General features: G+C 35.1%; 1 protein-coding gene across 2 annotated transcripts; it reads left to right on the top strand.

Annotated features, from left to right (window-relative positions):
- Positions 1-1,612: 1,612 nt before the first annotated feature.
- On the top strand, positions 1,613-17,562 carry LOC112556458 (ATP-dependent zinc metalloprotease YME1L1-like). Of its 2 annotated transcripts, XM_025225486.1 has the most exons (22): positions 1,613-1,959; positions 2,609-2,773; positions 3,177-3,336; positions 3,846-3,944; positions 4,209-4,312; positions 5,124-5,231; positions 6,102-6,252; positions 6,612-6,700; positions 7,116-7,206; positions 7,584-7,643; positions 7,892-7,984; positions 8,409-8,541; positions 8,654-8,716; positions 8,862-8,974; positions 10,189-10,233; positions 10,616-10,726; positions 11,274-11,425; positions 11,643-11,769; positions 12,427-12,500; positions 13,615-13,656; positions 15,048-15,170; positions 15,703-17,562. In XM_025225486.1, the coding sequence occupies exons 1-22, from the start codon at positions 1,921-1,923 to the stop codon at positions 15,847-15,849; spliced, it is 2,289 nt and encodes a 762-aa protein (XP_025081271.1). In that variant the 5' UTR covers positions 1,613-1,920; the 3' UTR covers positions 15,850-17,562. The 2 variants fall into 2 exon arrangements, with proteins under 2 accessions (XP_025081271.1, XP_025081272.1); XM_025225487.1 differs by lacking the exon at positions 13,615-13,656.
- Positions 17,563-18,083: the final 521 nt, after the last annotated feature.

Genomic DNA, 18,083 nt, shown 5'->3' with positions numbered 1-18,083 from the left:
TCGTGGCTCTCAGCTCAAAGAGCAGAAAATCTAATGAGGATGATAGGTGACTTCGGAACATGTCTACAGGTCCTTAAAGAAATGTCCAAATTAAGCCCTCAGGAGGCCTCTAACCCCGAGGTTCAGGAGACGATGTTACAGTGTTATCTTAGACTTGGACAATTTGACGAAGCCATCTCTCTCTTGAATCTCCTCGAGACTACAGAAAACCCCCAAGAGCAGTTCTGTCAGTGGACAGATCCACATCTGCCCATACGTGTTCGCATCATGGCTGCTAGGAACTCACTACTAAACGCAGGCGACGCGAAGGCGAGTTGTGGAGCACAGTACAAGAGATATTTCCTGGGAGCGTTCAGGGCAAAATTTTCTTACTTTGACCAACACAAGACTCAGAAGAAATGTGTAGACAACGGTTGCGCCGAAGAACAAAACTGGTGGCATGTAATGATTCTGCACGAGCCGGAAGACAGAGACATGGAGGCGAAGGGACTGGCGATTAAACAGATTTTACGCGACGTTTGCGGATTGCGAGTTACCTGCATGTCGGATGAGGATGACGTGCGCCCTTACCACGACGAGGACAGCATGATCATACAGAATGCCGAAAACTCCATAGTCCTCTTAGTCATGAGTGGTCCACAAGAGCCTTCTAAATTTTTTGTTCCTTTTTTGCGGCAGCTTCCAACTTTGCTTCTTGACGAACGCACCGACTGCAAGGAGGTAATGAATTTGTTGATCGACAATGGTCAGCGGTTACGAGAACTTAAGTGTGAAGCACGTTGCCTAGACTGCCCACCAGCTCTTTTGCACTGCTCGGATCTTCGCAACCCAGATGCGATATACGCTATATGCGAACTCTTTTGCTTTCTTGTAAACATTTCCATCACGTCGGAGTACCCAACCAAGGGAGACAATTCTGCCGCACCGGACACGACTCTTGATTAGAACTCTTTAATCGAAGTGGAATACAACAAAGCTCATAAATCAGTAACAGTATCGTTTATGACCATATTTCTTGCATACAAACATTCATCATTAGTTGTAATGTCAGCCACGGACATCTGAATGTATACTTATCCATAAATGAAGGACCAAGATTTCTATAGCATTCTTCAAAGTTTTCGTTTATTTACATAGTACAACGAAGTCATCTATCCAACGTTATATATATATATCTTCTCTTAACTGCAAATTTATCGTCACTGCAGAGTTCACAGATGTACATATGTGTTGTTTTGGAGAGTGAGTGCGAAAACTGTATATAAAGGCTCGCTTTTCTTCCTGAGAACTCAAGTAGTACGTACATATACTGTGCTGTCAACAACGGACATTAATTTTAAAGGTCCGTGTCAACTCAAATATATGTGCTGCTGCATATTTTGCTACAGTATACGGTGTAGAATAATACTTCACGTGAAATTCTAAGTTTAAGAGACTGAGTTGATGGATGATTTGTTTTGAAAAAAAACAAACAGAATGAGAAATTTCGATCTGTTGCTGAATGATTCCAGCGAGGACCCTTCATACACTCGGTGGTTGCAGGATCTATATTAACAGAAAAACCAAGTCACAATACTACAGACCTGAACAGCCTGGAAGAATTTAACATTATTTTAAGAAGACATAGTTTATATACATATCTTTTCTCGGCTTTCTTCTTTATAATGTGATAACCTTGTAACGTTTTCATTGAAGGTCCTTGAGAACTGCAGACGACATTAACGGGCAACTACTCTCTCCTATTTTTACGAAATACAATTTTATTGGATAAAGACTATTCGGTCTAACCAATAGACGAGACTGATACAAAATCAAGTAACACGCGAAGGAAGTTAGCGGAAAGTCGACCAGAAGGTCTTACGCAAAAGGTATCCTTAAGACACCTGTGTTACCTTAACCATAAAGATCTTGTGAGCAGAAATGGCATCTGTCTTTACACATGGCTCCCTTCAACCACAGGTAAATGTCTTTTTTTCATTTGTACGCAGCAGTAGATTTTATACAACCGTTTGGACCAAAGAGTCTTCCCATATCCAAATGAGTGTATGACTGGACACACACTTTCGAGCATAACATATAAGGCATCTGATGAAATGCACACACAGATTTTTGTTAATTGCAGTTTCGCGAAAAAAAACAACCTACAAATAAGAGAAAAAACATCTTTTATTTATTCTCTCATGCTGCCGCTGATGACTATGATTAACCAAAGAAACAAAATTAGAAGGGAATATGATGAATAGATAAAGTAAAGTAGTTTTCTATTTTAGTGTTATGATGTTATGAATATGCAGTCGTCAGTAAAACTCAGGATAGCATTATTTTCCCAAAGTATTTTGGACTTGTGTGATATGACTTAATATAACTGGTGTCATGAATCCAAAGCAGGTTAAATAAACTCTGTCAGCTGGTAGATTGTCAAATTCACTGACTCCTGAAGAACTGCATCCAGAATAAAATGAAAAGCGGTATATGTGGGAATATCTATTAAATATAATCGAATTGCTAAAGAATCATACAGAATGTTTTGCTTTTATAAATATAATGGCGTTTTCAGGTTTACAAAATTTATGGGAAGAAATAAGGTATTTGATTGGTTTTTAAACAGGTGTGGGCAGCAGTATCTCAACTTTCTTCACTTGTCAGTGGTTTGCGGACTTTGTCTACTCCAACTGTTGGCAGAAATCATAGACAGCACACTACTTCCACAGCCGCCTCCACCCAAGATCAACAAACAAGGCTGTCTGCAGAGGAGGTTCTTTCATCTACACTGGTATAACTTTTTCAATCTGTATTTTGTAGTGTTAAAACAAGTCTAAGATAAATACTGCACCTCTTTTTTCTTTGCTGGTTGCTGTTTGGCTAATTTATAAGCTATAAAAAGAGATGTTTGGAATGATGAGCAGTAGAGAGTAAACATTTGGATTGTGAAGTTTAAAATATTGATTACTAGCTTATTAGTCTAATTTCAGTATTTGTGGAATAAACATAATTTAACATATGCAGTTCAGTTGACAACTATATTTACTTTCTCTAAATAAGATTCAGGAAATTGTGTCTCCTTTTTTAATTTTTTTCAAAAGTCTCTAATAATACCCTAGTATTCTTCCTTTCTCTGCAATGTCTGATCACATTGTTACTTTGTATTCTGATTTTGCTTTACTGCATAAATTAAGCCAAGGCTTCTGAAAGAGGGTGGACTTCATGACCTTCCAAGTGACTTCCATGTACATGATCTTTGCCCTTTGCTGGCCTATATAAAGAAAAAAGAGTCTTCATCATCACCATGGCAAGAATCTCATGTTTCTGCCCAGAGTTTCTTTGAAAACAAAAATGGTCAGTTTTGCATAGAAAATGATAGCAAAAATTTTATAATAATTTATTGGGGAGTCTCTTATTTTCACATTATGTATTGCAGATATTGTACACTGTGCTATGTGACATATTAGTATATACTGAATTCAACATTATTAAGTAAGCTGTCACTGTTTCATTCAAGTTTAAAATAATGAAGAACTTTAGTGTTTAATTGCTTTCCTCATTTCCTCATCTACCAAGCAGTTGTGTTGGAGAAATGGGTATCTAAATTATCAGGGAGAAACCACACCTAGCGATAGCCTTATCTTCCACATGATATATCATAGAGGTGGTGATCTGCTGCTGAAATGCCCAATGGTCACTAGGCTATGGAACTTTTTATTTAACCTTTGTCTTAGCGTAATCAATATACAAGGCATGCCATTATTTTAAATTGCAAATGGGTATATTTGCAGATTTTTACAGATGATACAACCAGACAAATAGGTTCTACTTTTTTTATTATCGTAATTTTATATGCTTCTCAGGGTTTCCCAGCAGCTGGTTATTAAAGGATGGAATGCCAAAACACCTTGAACACAGCTCTGCAGTGTGGCATGTTCTACGACAAAATATGCTGAGTCTTAGTAAGATTTATTAGATTTTTCTACGTTATAGACTTTCTTGTGTTTTTAAATGTGTTATTATAGCTTTTAAACAATATAATAATAATAAATGAGAATGTATATAGAGCAGTATCTCACCAAAAGGTAATGAAATAGTCCCAAATATGTTAAACGAAGAACTATGTGAAGACTCGCATCAAATGAGAATTTTAAATGAATAATTAAATGATCTCATATATTTGCAATGACCATTTGAGCCTCTATAAAGATTTTCTGCATTTTCAGATACACAGCAACGACGAGGCTTTAAAACGTTGAGATCAGATAAAATAGGAGGGCTGGGGAAAGATAAAGCTGATACAAGTTTCATTGAAGATCTTCGTTCCAGTGTAAGACTTTATTTTAACTGACATATAGCAATTTTTTATTCTTAAAGCAAATGATAAAAGTGAACAGAATTATTGTGTTCGTATAGGTATGTGTGCACAGTTGTGCTTATTTAATGTTCAGCACCATAATAATACTAATAGTAGCATGAGCTTTTGTAGTGCTTTATCCCAGCCAAAGCCAGGCATTCCACGCATTACAAACACAAAAACACAAGATATACAAAATTTTTGTGGCTCTGTAAAGTTAATGAGAATGCCAGGTCGCTCTTCTGCCGAATGACACTTATAGATCAAGATGTTGGTTAGACAGATCTACAGTCAATGGACTGGAGCAGAATAGATCAAGAATCAGAAGCGTCATGGGAATATTCAGATGATCACAAAGCAGAAATGGCAGTACAATGTTAAAGCACGTGACTGTTTGGCACTGATGCAAAATGCAAAAGTTTCTCCCAGGGACGACTTGTAAAAATGAAACTGATGGCATTAGTGAGAGAGCATTTACGGCGATGAGAGAGTTGATATTAACAAAGGAATAAAAAGCCACAGGCAAGCAAACTGCCAAACACAATGTCGATGACATTGGGAAAAAAGTGCAGATCAGTATAACAGGCACTACAAGCACAACAAATCCAAGAAGGAAACAAAACTGCAGACAGCTGGCCCCCTCATGCCTGTTAGGCAAAAAAACATCACTCTCCTCTTGAGGGAGAGGAAAAACTTTTTTTTCTGTTGTTACTTTTGCCAGTTGATGCTTGTATGCTGTGTACTTTACATACCTTTAATACCATAAAAGGCATTGCTTTTGCAGGTATCGTCTAAGGTGTTCAAAACAAAGTCTAAGCCTCGACATACTGGAGAATTCGCTAAACTTGTCACGGCTCATGAAGCACATCCTGAAGTTCAGGACAAGCTCAAGGTGAGTAAAGTCTGTCTTTTTTTTTTTTCCCAAAAAAGTATTGTCACTGTCGTAAAACAAGTAGTTGAAAAATACGCTTTTAAACATAATGCTGCTGTGCTAGACAGTGTGTTATGGATGAGTGCTTTCATTTGTCCGCCATTTTTTTGTTTGTTTGTTTTTTTGTTTTTTTTTGCTGTTGTTGTTGTTGTTCACTTTTGTCCTGCGAGACACAGAAAAGGGGATGGAGGGAGGGAATTAAGAATCTTGCTGTAGTATTATAAAAATAATAGAGAAGTACCCCAGATTTATACAGATAGTATGTTAAATATAGCTGGTTACATCAATAAATTACAAAGTGTTTATTTTTATTTTTCTTGTGAAATCTAGGTGTACAATCTATGTGTTTTTAATGCTTCAGCAGGCTTTGTAAAATCTTGGTGGAAAAGTTGCGTATATAGCAATTTTCAATTAGCAACATTTTCCTTCTTCATAAGAGATTCTTCTTCGTTTGTTTGAGTTTGACAGCATCTGAAGTTTCAGATGCTTTAGCATCTAAGTGCGCAGCATTTTTGAAATGATAAAATCAGAATTCATAAAGATGTCAGTATCTCAATTTAGGTGATGTCATGAAAGTAGTTTTGTTGTGCATCAATAACATATTACATATTATGAGCTTTCAGTCTTGTTTTTGTTGACATCAGAATTTAGATCACTCCATGTTTGTATTGTCCTCCATGCCCTCTCTCATAACTGTTTTATGTCATTAAATGGTCAGCAACTTCAAGATTAATATTAAGATTCAACTTTAATATTTTTTTTTGTTAGTATTCAAATCTTTGAGTACTTACAGATTGTATTGACTTATGTGCCCTAATTTGATTTCATCAGGTGGCATTTGCAGAGGGTTATCATGCCAAAGAGAAAACAGAGACAGAGTCAAAGAACACAGTGTTGTCTAGGGGGTTTCGTTTTATTTTTTATCTATGCCTTCTGTGGCTTGGCCTTCAGGTCATACAAGTCTTCAGCGCTGTTGGTGGAGGTTAGTTATTCTGTTGCCCGCTATGACAGTTTGATAAAAATTATGAAAAGAAATGTTTTTTTATGGTCGGTCATTCAAACATTATTTTTCTTTTTGAGTCTCTTAAGACTGACAGTAAGAGGATTGTAACATTGTTGCCTATATTGCAGTAGAAGCAATGAGCTCTAGCTTGGTAAGACGTGCCTGACTACTCTTATGAATTATTATCAAAATACACATAATGCTTAGGATGTCTAAAGACTTGTAAATGATATTCTTTAGTGTAGTAGATGGTTTAATGATTTGCGATAAATTTAAAGAAAGTTGTAACATTTATCCTTCAGAAGAGGGACATAATATTTACCATTGGAATGCCACAGGTCCAGTACGTGGGCTAGGAGTACTTGGCAGAGAGCACTTTGAGATTAATCCAGAAGAAATTCATGTCACATTTGCTGATGTCAAAGGTGTAAGTATCTGATGTCATTTGAGTGTAGTAGTTGCACACTATATAATTAAACCTGTTTTAGCTTATTTAACTCTACATGGTTCATCGTACTGTCACAAAATTCCAGAATATAGCTTCAGACATTATGATTGTTTTTGTTTTATTTTCTTATTTAGTATTAATGCATGTATTTATGTATTTCAGAAATGACATTAGTGTTTAAACTAAATAAGATGTGCATATAAAACAATTTATTTCAGATTATGGCAGCTTATCTCATGCCTAAACCTGCTTCTTACATCTAGTTCCAGCTATATGTGGTATATATCATGTTATGATACTCTTTAATTTCATATTTTTTTCAATCCATTTGTTTTTGGGAACTACACTTGAAGAAGGATAATGCAGTGTTTTGCTCGAACTTGGCTAATTCCAGGTCGCAGAGGCCAAGCAAGAGCTTCAAGAAATTGTAGAGTTTTTGAAAGATCCAGAAAAGTTTACAGCTCTTGGAGCTAAATTGCCTAAAGGTCAGAGATCAGTGTAGAAATGAGAATAATAAAAACAATGATGAGAATTAGCTTATAAACCGCAGTACCAAAAGTAAAATTAAGTGTGCTCATCACACTTTGATAATCCTGATGCCAGTCCACCAAGATAAGAAAGTGAATTTGTTGGCATTGAATGTTGAGTGTGTTGATTTCGGGGTGGATGTGGGCAGGGTAGTGTGCTAGATACAGATAATTGAGAGAATGTTTTTTTAAAATGGTTTTTGCTTATAGTTATATTAAACATACTTAAATAGTTAATACTATATTGAAAGATGAGAAGGTCAAATTTAGTGCTAAGATGGTATTTAGTGTAACTGCACTGGCTGTACTGTTTGTTACTTTGAATTTTGCTATAGGAGTGTTACTTGTTGGACCACCTGGTATTGGGAAGACCCTTTTAGCTAGAGCAGTGGCTGGTAAGTTTTTTTTCAGATCTTGATGCAAACACAAAATGTCTTCTTTATAAAGATAGCAGTTTCTTTGTAGGTAAACTTTCATTAACAAAGAATGTATATTGACATTGAACTAATCAGCATCTTGTAAATATTATCTGTTCTTTATTTAAAGTGCTCAATAGCATGAAACTAGTAATCATTGCATGCAACAATATTTTTCAGGAGAGATTAGACTTTTAAAATATTTTTATACATATATATTTTTTTAGGAGAAGCAGGTGTACCATTCTTCCATGCTTCAGGATCTGAGTTCGATGAGGTTTTTGTTGGCACAGGGGCCAAGAGGGTTCGGCAGTTGTTCTGTGAGTTTTCAATGAGTAATCAGAGCAAATGCGCAATAAACGTTCATGGATATTAATTTAACTTTACAACCCACACCCTTAGCTAGGTGTTTGAACTTTTCTAGATGTATTTGGTAGAATTAGTTCTAGTACTGTTATAGTGTGAGCAACATTTTTGAGATTCATTTCTGTTTAATTTATGTGCATGACTTATTATCTTTAAATAAACTGGCAAATAAACTAGAAAGAACAGCAGATGATTTTCTTTAAGGTTGAGCAGAGCAGTCATGGTGAAATATAAGTGTCACAATGCTGCTTTGCACAGTAATGTCTTTGTTGCAAATGACTTTTATGTATGTAAACAGCTGAATAACAGTTATCTCTTTATATTTAATATTTTCTTTGTATGATAGTAATTGAGTTCCTGTTTTCTCACTGTTTTCAGCTGCAGCCAAAATGAAAGCACCTTGTGTGATTTTTATTGATGAAATTGACTCTGTTGGGGCCAAACGAACCAGTTCACAGATCCATCCCTATGCTAACCAGACAATCAACCAGTTATTGTCTGAAATGGATGGGTATGTGTACTTTATTTTTTAAATAGTAACTGAAACCAATGTAATATCAAATGTTCGGTAGCTTTGATTTTGAATCTATTGATGTTACAAAAAAAAATGGCCCATGTTTCAGCTTTGCGCAGAATGAAGGAGTTATAGTTTTGGGGGCAACAAATCGCCGAGACAACTTAGATCAGTGAGTAATTGATTTTTTTTGTTTTAAGTGTTTTTAGAATTTCTTTGATAAGTTTACATTGATCATGATAATGCCATTTACTCCACTTAAAAAATTATTTTCATACATGGCATTAAGAAGAAAACTGATATCTGTTTTGTGACAGGGCATTGTTGAGACCTGGCCGGTTTGATGTTGAGATTCGTGTTTTCCCACCAGATCTGAGAGGGCGAAAAGAAATCCTTGAATACTATATCAGCAAAATTAAAAAGGACTCAGGTAATAAAAAACTATTGGGATGGGTGCAATTCTTCTGCCTCATAAAGGAAACATATATTTTTTTAAACTGCAAAATGGAATTTCCTTCTTCGGAGAAATCTGAGGAGCAGTTTTTTTTTTTGGTTGGGGGAAGGGGTGGAATGCCTTGGGAAAGGGTCTGTGTTTGAGGGAGACAGTCATAAAACAGGATGGAGCTCTTTTGTACTAGATGTGAGTTTGCAATGCACTACATTGCTTTTTTTTAGTGTACACAGGAAAAACTCAGGGATAGCAATGTTTCCATTTTATATCAGCTTATATCAGTTTTTCTAGCAACACCTTTTTTTTTTTAACAAGATTTAAAGTTTGCAGATTTATTGAGATAACATTCTGCAATCCAGCCTGTTTACCAGCATGAACTCTCAAAAGATCAGTTCATTCATGATATTCAGTAATGAACCTGTTGCAGTGATAGCAGCATCATTTGAAATCAAAAGCATGTTCTGCTTAAATGCAGACACTTTTTCTTTCTTACAAAGATGATAAGAAGTCCTGGGTTATTTACTATTTACACAGATTTTCGTTTTAATTCTAATTCAGGATAGCTTTTGAGTAAAAACTATTGCTTGGTAATATTTAGTTTATTCCAGAACAGGGTGGAACAGCATTAACTGTGGTTGCAGCTTTTGTCATCACTCTGAATTCAGACAGGAATTATTTTTTTTTTTCCTTTCCAAAATAAAGGAAGTTCTTATGCAGTGAGCATATTTTGTAATACTCTAGAACAATGTGACATAGGATAGAGTACAGTTATGCTATAGCTAATTGTGCAGACTGCTATACTGTGTGGTATTTGTGCCTTTCCCATCCCCACTTTCTGGCTGTTCAGTTTTTTTGGGTTTTTTTTTTTTTTTGATGTGTGTTTTGTTTTCATGTTTTTTTTTCAGGCTTTTGGAGTTGTACATGTTCTATTATGATGATCCTATATTATTACCAGCTTATAAATGTCAATATCACATTTTTACATTAGTAATCTAGCTGTTTTTGGTATAAACTCTTAATCTATAGGTATTTGAATCTGCATTGTAGTTGGATCTACTGTATTGTTTTGGTTTTGTTCTTTTCCAAGACATTTAATTGGATTTTTTTGTTGTTGAGAAAATTAAATTTCTTATTAATGATTATGATATTGGTACCAGTATCAATAACACAATTTTTTTTCTTTTATGAAACAGGTATTGATGTAGATGTACTTGCCAAAGGAACAACTGGTTTTACAGGTAAGTTTTGTAATGCATAGGCTCACAGCTTTTTCTTTTTTTTTTTTTTTATTTCCCTTGAGGAGTCTCAAGGTGCATTAGTAAAGCACTCGCTAAAGACTGAGGATTGTGGGTGCATAGTTCAGATCTTGTCTCCAGCACATGCACTTGCTTCTTGAATGTGGCATCAAAATTTAGATTCCCCCAATTTTCATTAGTTGTTGACTTGGCATAAAACACTGTCAAGTAACCAACCAAAATTAGGGTTAACTTTGTATTGGTAAACTACAAATTTCTTTCTTTGTTATTAATTTTCTTCTTACTATCTTGCTATTTTGACTTTGAGGGCTTATCAGATGTGCAGACATATATAATTATAGCTCTGTTTATACTGATGTCTCAGGGGCAGATCTAGAGAACATGGTCAATCAAGCAGCACTTAAAGCTGCTATAGATGGAGCAGTAACTGTTACCATGGAGCATTTTGACTTTGCTCGGGACAAAGTCATTATGGGTAAGTTTTTTTAAAAATTTCATGATCTTGATTTTATTTTTTCTTGCTACAAATGGTAAAATCCTATTTCCTCTATGATTAAAAGTATATGATGCTTTAGTTTGCCACAGATTTTGCTCAAGGAAACTTTAAACAAGTCATTGTGTAGAACGACTTTTTGGATAGTTCTTGGTGAAAAGAACTCACATAAAAAAAGACAGTTGTTTGTTGGTTTGATTTTGGTGCAGTTTAAAATTGTTATTCACGCATTCATTATGAATATTATATGAGGATGATACATTAATCTACCTTTTTCTACACATAACAATTATTATGTACATCATATTATCTGTGGAAAATGTTTGCCATTAGTTTAGTAACTGTTTCAAAATCATCAGTTTATTATTCAGTAAAAATCATCCCAATTGGGGTGACACTTAAATTTGCACTCTTGAGGGCATTATCAAAACTGAGCCTTTTCCTCAGTGATTACTAGTATTTCTTTTCTTATTTTGAGGTGATGGGATGGAAATGTCTATCTTTCTTAACAACTGCTTTCTTTGTGCAGGCCCAGCAAAAAAATCCAAGATATTAGATGAAGAGACAAACTTGACAACTGCATATCATGAAGCAGGACACACACTGGTGGCTTTCTACAGCAAAGACTCAGTCCCACTACACAAAGTTACCATCATTCCACGTGGGATGTCTCTTGGCCACGTGGGTTTTATCCATCATTCTTGTAACCAATATTATTATTATGTATAGATGATGTTCCCATTTCTAGAAATAACTGGCAGCTATGATTGTAGTTTACGTTTAAAAGAAAAAACTATCAGATGTGTACATATAAACTTTATATAAAATAAAGAGAACAAGCCTGTAAGCTGCCCATTTAATACTGAATTAAATATTTTGATTTGTTTTGGTGTTGCAGACCTCATTCATTGAGGACAAAGAGGTGTATGGTAAAAACATATCACAACTCAAAGCGGAAATGGATGTGGCCATGGGTGGCCGTGCAGCTGAGGAAGTTATTTTTGGCCCTGATAAAGTGACCACAGGTTAGGGTTTTGTATGCACATTTTGTGTGTGTTTTTTTGTGTGCGCATATATTTATGTGGATATGCATATGTATGTAGATGAATAATGCACATCTAACAAGCACTTTTTGTGTGCAAATTTACATATATGACTTGACCATAATTAAATTTTTTACATCACAAGAGAAAGATATGCTGGAGTTTTTAAATGTTTTGAAGTGTAATAGCTGTAAAACTGATCTTTAAATAAAAACAGTTACATTAGCAGGTGTAAACATAAATTGATGGGTCAGTATTTGCACTACATATTAGAATGAAACATTTACATATAAAACAGAAGAGCAGATGTGGTCAACTGATGCCAAACAATAGACAACATTTAGAATGCACCTAGAGTACAAGCAGAAGGACTATCAAACCCAGTCACCTAGAAAAAAAAAAGCTAGGTCATCATTTAGGATCCCTCCTATACTTATGGGATACTTTAATTTTTTTTTAATCGTCATTATACATTAATATTATACAAATGCTGAAACTTTAGTTGTGGTTATTGGCTGCATTAATCTGACAGCTTATTATCAATGAAATTCATATTGGTTTGTTAATTCCACATCAACAGACTGACAGTATATTTTCATATGCTTGTGCACATTTTTTTGTGTGTGTGTGTTTCTACAGGTGCAGCCAGTGATTTTCAGCAAGCCACCAAAATTGCAACTGCGATGGTGAAAAGATTTGGAATGTCTGAAAAGGTGAGCATTGTGTTATTTATTCAATTGTTCTTTGTACTTTATTTGAGGTGGACTAATGCCTGCTGCAAAACTAGAAATGATTTGCTGTCTTTTTTCACGTTGTGTGTGCATGTTTAAGAGAGAGAAAAGGAGCCAACAAGAGCCATGAAGAGTCTGAAAAAGAAACAGGTCAAAGTTTTGGATGCAAGTTTTTACCTCATTTCCAAACTTTGCATATGTCATTTTAGCAAGATTTAATTTTACCAAACTATCTTCCTTTAAGTTATAAGTGGATTCTTTCATGTGGTGAGCAGTTAAGATGTAGAATGAAAAGTCAAAGATAAAATTGGACTAACAATAATTGTGCCATGCATTATTTGCATCAAAAGAATGCTAAATGCTAATCCAAATTAATAATAAAATAAAGCTGACAAGTAATAGAACACAGCATTGTCATTAGTTTGTCCCAAAACTACAGTATGACTTTATTTTAATTAATGTTTTGGATAAAAACAGAGACTATGTCTTTTCTTCAGAACTTTTAAGTTATGTCACTGAATTTCAAAGCCAGTCCAAAAACTTTGAGCAGTTAGTAATAAGGGTTTAATCAGGGCTTCTGCTAAGGCTAAATTCTTTGGGGTCCCAGGGACCCCTTCTTCAGATTTTTAAGGGGTCCCTGTTCTTAGCCCAAATTTGAAGGGGACCCCATTGACGAAAATTGAAGGGGTCCTCTGAACTTTTAATGCGTACTGTACGCAATTTTTTGCGTAAGCAGAAGCCCTGGGTTTAATAATAAAAGCAAACCTGCTTTTGTAATTGCGCATGATATGAGATTTTGACCAGCGTGAGGAATAACACATTCACTTCAAATTGGGGAGATTCACATCTTTCAGTAAACTCTTCAAAAGTCAAAATGTATTGTCATCTTTGGAAGGTGAATCTGTAAATTAGAATTCGTATATTACAGATTCATTAAATAAAACTAGCATGCTGATCTTGTTTGACTTTAAATGGCGGCTAGAGTGTGCTTTGAATCTGTACTGCTCTTGTTTCTGCATATTTTTGTACAATAAATGTCTGATTATATACCTTATAAAGTAAACAGTTTTTTATTTTAATATTAAAATTTATCAAGGTTGGCTTCCGGACTTTGGCCATTGATGATGACTTGAACTGTGTAAGACAAAAGAAAAAAAACTTTGAATAAATCACCACCTTCTGTTTTATGGTTACAAATATATGCAAAGTGATCGTTGTTGCATGATTGATGCTGTTCACAGAGTATAACCATAAAATCTTGCAGATGTTTTATTGTGGATTTTTAAAATTACTCTTACTTCATTTGCATGGTGTTTTATATAATTTCTTATCCAATGGTCTCCTCCCCACAAATGCAAAGTTACGGTACTTAAGCAGTTGCTAGTGATAAAGTTTTTGTGTAAGGTAAAAGTCTCATTGCCTAGAGCAGTGGTTCTCAAAGTAGTTTGGCCTGTGGACCACTTCACTAAAGCGAAAAATATGGCAGACCACCTAGGCTTAAAGTCACTCTGTACTGTGAATTTCAAGTTTACATTGCCGCATTTGTTTCGTTACAATTCAAAACTAAATGTACCTTTGTGACAGTAGTACAGTAATAAGTTTACAAAAATTTACATACTTTGCAAAATATGCATAAAAATTAAAAATAAGGAAGTGCACTGCTTTACTAAGGGTAATGGATGACACGGTCAAGTGACTCAATGCTCACGCTGTGACACAAAGACTTAGTTGGTAAGTTAGCAATTTATTTGAACGAGCAGTTGGGCATCAATAAAATTAAAACTTGTGTGAAATCAATACCAGACCACACTTTGAAAACCACTGGCCTAGAGGGCAGTGAACTTTAAGTGATCCTCCATGTTAATGTGAAGGCAGAAACCTCCCCCAACATGCCATTGGTCCATTAGTCACTGGGGAGGAAGTCTCACAGTTATAGAACACAAATTTCCTTCATCTCCCTCCTATCACTCCCTCTGACTCTTACTTTCCTTCATAGTGTAACTAGATCAGTTTCTAAAACTCGGAAAATAATGTAATATATCTTCAAGTACATGAAGCTAAAAATGTCTCCTGTCTAATTTTCTCTGGTTTGTAATGTGCACTGTGAATTTTTTACAATGGACTTCATATTGTACAAGTATGAGATAATAACATTTAGGTTTCAAATATGGATAACATTTTATGAGTAACTATATTACCATTAGTCACATGATGAAGGTGTTGATCTTTTAAAAGAGTTTTGCAGTATTTGAGTCTTCGAATTATTTCATAGCAAAGAGTGTTTACACTTCAATTTTACTTTACTAGTGACTAGTTTAAAACTCAGTTTTATAAAAATAATATTTATTTTATATTGTCACATTTGTTTTCTTCTGAGTTGGCAAATCATGATAAAGCATGCATGAAGTTATGAGTTAGTATGTTGTGAGTTTTCAGTATGGTTATATTTCATTATATCACTGGTCCTTTAACTGCAGTTTTATTGATTATGCTTCGTTTGTGTGGGCATGAACACACTTCATGATATAGGTGGGATTACGTGCTTTTGGCGATGAAGATGTTTTTGACAGTGGTCTGTCAATGGTGAAAGTGAATGAAGTGAGTCCTGCCATTCAAGAACAAGTGGATACAGAAATTAAACGTCTGCTTCAGGTATTGTCTTCCAGATTATTTGATTCATTTCTGCTCGTTCATGAGTGTGAGTGAAAGGAGTTTTGGGAAACAGATCAAACAACATTGGAAAAACAAGGAGGGAGAGGAAAAAAACTGTCTACTGGTTGTGAAATAGGGAAGTGAATGTTGCTGCCATATGACTCCCTCCCACTATCATTTTCTTCTTTCTCTTCCTCTCTCTGGTACCATTTCAAATTATAATGTAAAAATTTGCCCTGCACAGCAGAGATAGGTCAAAGTTTTTTTCTGCATAGTATTCTTTCATTAGAGCAATGGCAACATTACAGAACAAACATAAGAATAAAACAAGAGCAACATAACACCAGTAAGATATAACCTTAGAGATGAAAGGAATATCCCCAGAAAATCTGATGACAAAAAGTGTTAGAGATCTAAGTGAAAACAATCCATGCATGTGCGCACACATTAACACATATACACACATTAGATTAAATTGTTTAAAAATGGGTTTCTTTTGTTGATTTTGTTTTTTATTATTTGTCTTATACAGGAGTCTTATGATCGTGCTAAAGCTATCCTAAAGAATCATACTGCTGAGCACAAAGCATTAGCTCATGCTCTGCTAAAATACGAGACATTGGACAAAGACGACATCCAGGCTGTTGTGGAGGGTAAACCCTTAAACAAGTCTTTGTGACCAGACGGCTGTCCTCACAACTGTTCTGTGCAAATTGTTCATGCTGAGTGCCTGTGTGGATGAAGTTGGTACAGATGAAGGCTTAGGCAGAGGCCACCTGCAAGAAATACAAAGTTTTCTGGAATCTGTCATGTGCTGTGGAAAAACAAATAAGGTTATATCAAATGGCTGTGTCAAGGAGAAAGGTATTGTTAACTGTGGTGAATGGTTAAGCCAAAGTGAAATTGTTAGCAGCAGATAAACTGTGAACCTTGTTTCCACGAGTTCTGGAAGTGAAGCACACTCCAAAGACTTTCAGAATTCTCGTATTTGTGAGTTTGTGTGTGCCAGCCTTCAGAAGTGTGTTAACCAGGGAAGTAGTATTATAGTAGGCTGGTGTAATGATTGCTGTTGCAAGGAACAGCTTTTCACCACACATTGTCAATTTCAGGAATATCTGAATGTGGATGGAAAAATATAATGCACATATTCCTATATATATATGCATATGTCAGGAGAGAGCTTTTTCTTTACAAGTGTATTTCCAAGAAGGATCAAAGATCTTAGAACTTCTGATCTTTATGTTCAACTGGGGAGTTAAGTATCTAGTCTTGAATGCGCTTCTGTCGGAAGTTGTAGTGTGGAATGGGGTATTTAGGATGTCAACTGTTAATTCTCTTTTTTTTACACTCGTATTTATTGAGAGGTATATATATATTTATACATTTTTTCAACACAAAGAGAGTTTAGACAAACCTTATTCTTTCGTTAATAGGATATCGAGGTGGAGAAAATTTAGGGTTTCATTTTTTTCAGGTGACATTGTCGGATTCTAAAATCTTGGTTCAGCAGCTTACCTTTTGTTTATTCATGGAAAACTAAACACTTAACCACATGTTTTAATTCCTTTAATTTTAGCAATTTCGAAAATTATATAAACGTAAAAAAATGTTTTGGGTGAGTTTTGTATGTATGTGTGTGTATTTTTTTAAAGTCATTGTGGCTAGTTAATGCACTATGCTAATGCATATAATTTATTTTTAAAATATGCCTATTTGTTTCTAATGAATTTAATTTTACTTTTAGAAATAGTTTTTATGTTTGTTGATGATTAAGTGTGAAAAAAAATGTTCAGGGTTAAGAATGACAGATGAAAGTATGTATGTCAGATGTACATTGAGAGACTGTATTACTACTAGTGATGTGTGATCTAGAAAGTCGCAAGATTAGCACACGGTAAAGGTACTGCTGTTTTCACTTATATACCCGTGTGCAGCTACTTGTCTAACATTTATTGAATTCTAGGTGTAAGCACGCAATTGTTTTTCTAACAAAATTGGTTTTTATATTCCTTTTGAAATAAAAATATTCTCCGGATGACTGGTAGACTAGGTAGACTATGCGAACACCACAAACAGCCAGTCCTGCATAAAGGTCTCAACCTGCTTGGAACTATTGGAAAAGGTCCAAGAGAACAAGCTGTTCATTTCTCTAAGTCTGTGGTGTGTGTAAAGTCAAGGGAGCATGACTGGTAAAACCTTAAAGACAGAAGTTAAATGTCATTTTAAATATCTGGAAAGGACAAACTCATGCACATTTTTTTCCCCATTTCAGAATCACCTCAATTGTCCTCAATAATTGCTTTACATTTTTTACAACTTGTTGGTACTGAACACTGATAAGACTCATTGTAAAAGTAATGCAATATCCTGGTAAATAAAGTTGCCTAAAATATTTTGTCTTTTTTATTTTAATAAATTCTAGATGTTATAGATTGGATGCTACTAACTTTTGCAAGAAATAATCAAGAAGGCTGTAGCAAAGGAGCCTGCTCTATATTCAGCTCTAATTCTTGAATCTTGAGCCATATTATGTAAAGGACAAAGCAAACATCTTGTAATCTGTTAGTATCATTAAAAACGCTTTTTTGGTAAGAATCTTTTTTAATGGTTAAGGACACAAAACTGGATAGGATACACCCTGTGCAAACCAGCTGACACCATTGCCAGGCAGGCACTTGACTGGAACGCTCGAGGGAAGAGTCAGGAGACCAAAGCAGACTTGAAAAAGAACAGTAGAGAGTGAACCACATATGGGCTGTCCAAAACCGGGCCTGCTGGCGAAGTGTGGTTGCAGTCCTATGCTCCTCAAGGAGTAACAAGGAATAAACTAAGGACACAAAATATTGAAGTTACAGTTTTCTAGTTCTTTGTAGAGTTTAGTCCCACAACCTATATTGATTGTTGGATGAATGA

Source organism: Pomacea canaliculata, linkage group LG2 (genome assembly GCF_003073045.1).
Source record: "Pomacea canaliculata isolate SZHN2017 linkage group LG2, ASM307304v1, whole genome shotgun sequence".
Taxonomy (NCBI): domain Eukaryota; kingdom Metazoa; phylum Mollusca; class Gastropoda; order Architaenioglossa; family Ampullariidae; genus Pomacea; species Pomacea canaliculata.
Note: the sequence above shows the minus strand (reverse complement) of the source record. Positions and strands in the feature narration are given on the sequence as shown.

What these genes read in the sequence shown, in the direction of transcription:
- LOC112556458 (XM_025225486.1), top strand. Translation starts at nt 1,921, where the DNA reads ATGGCATCTGTCTTTACACATGGCTCCCTTCAACCACAG. An exon ending in ACAAAATATGCTGAGTCTTA is followed by an intron (nt 3,945 to 4,208) that starts GTAAGATTTATT and finishes CTGCATTTTCAG; the next exon opens with ATACACAGCAACGACGAGGC. An exon ending in TTGAAGATCTTCGTTCCAGT is followed by an intron (nt 4,313 to 5,123) that starts GTAAGACTTTAT and finishes TTGCTTTTGCAG; the next exon opens with GTATCGTCTAAGGTGTTCAA.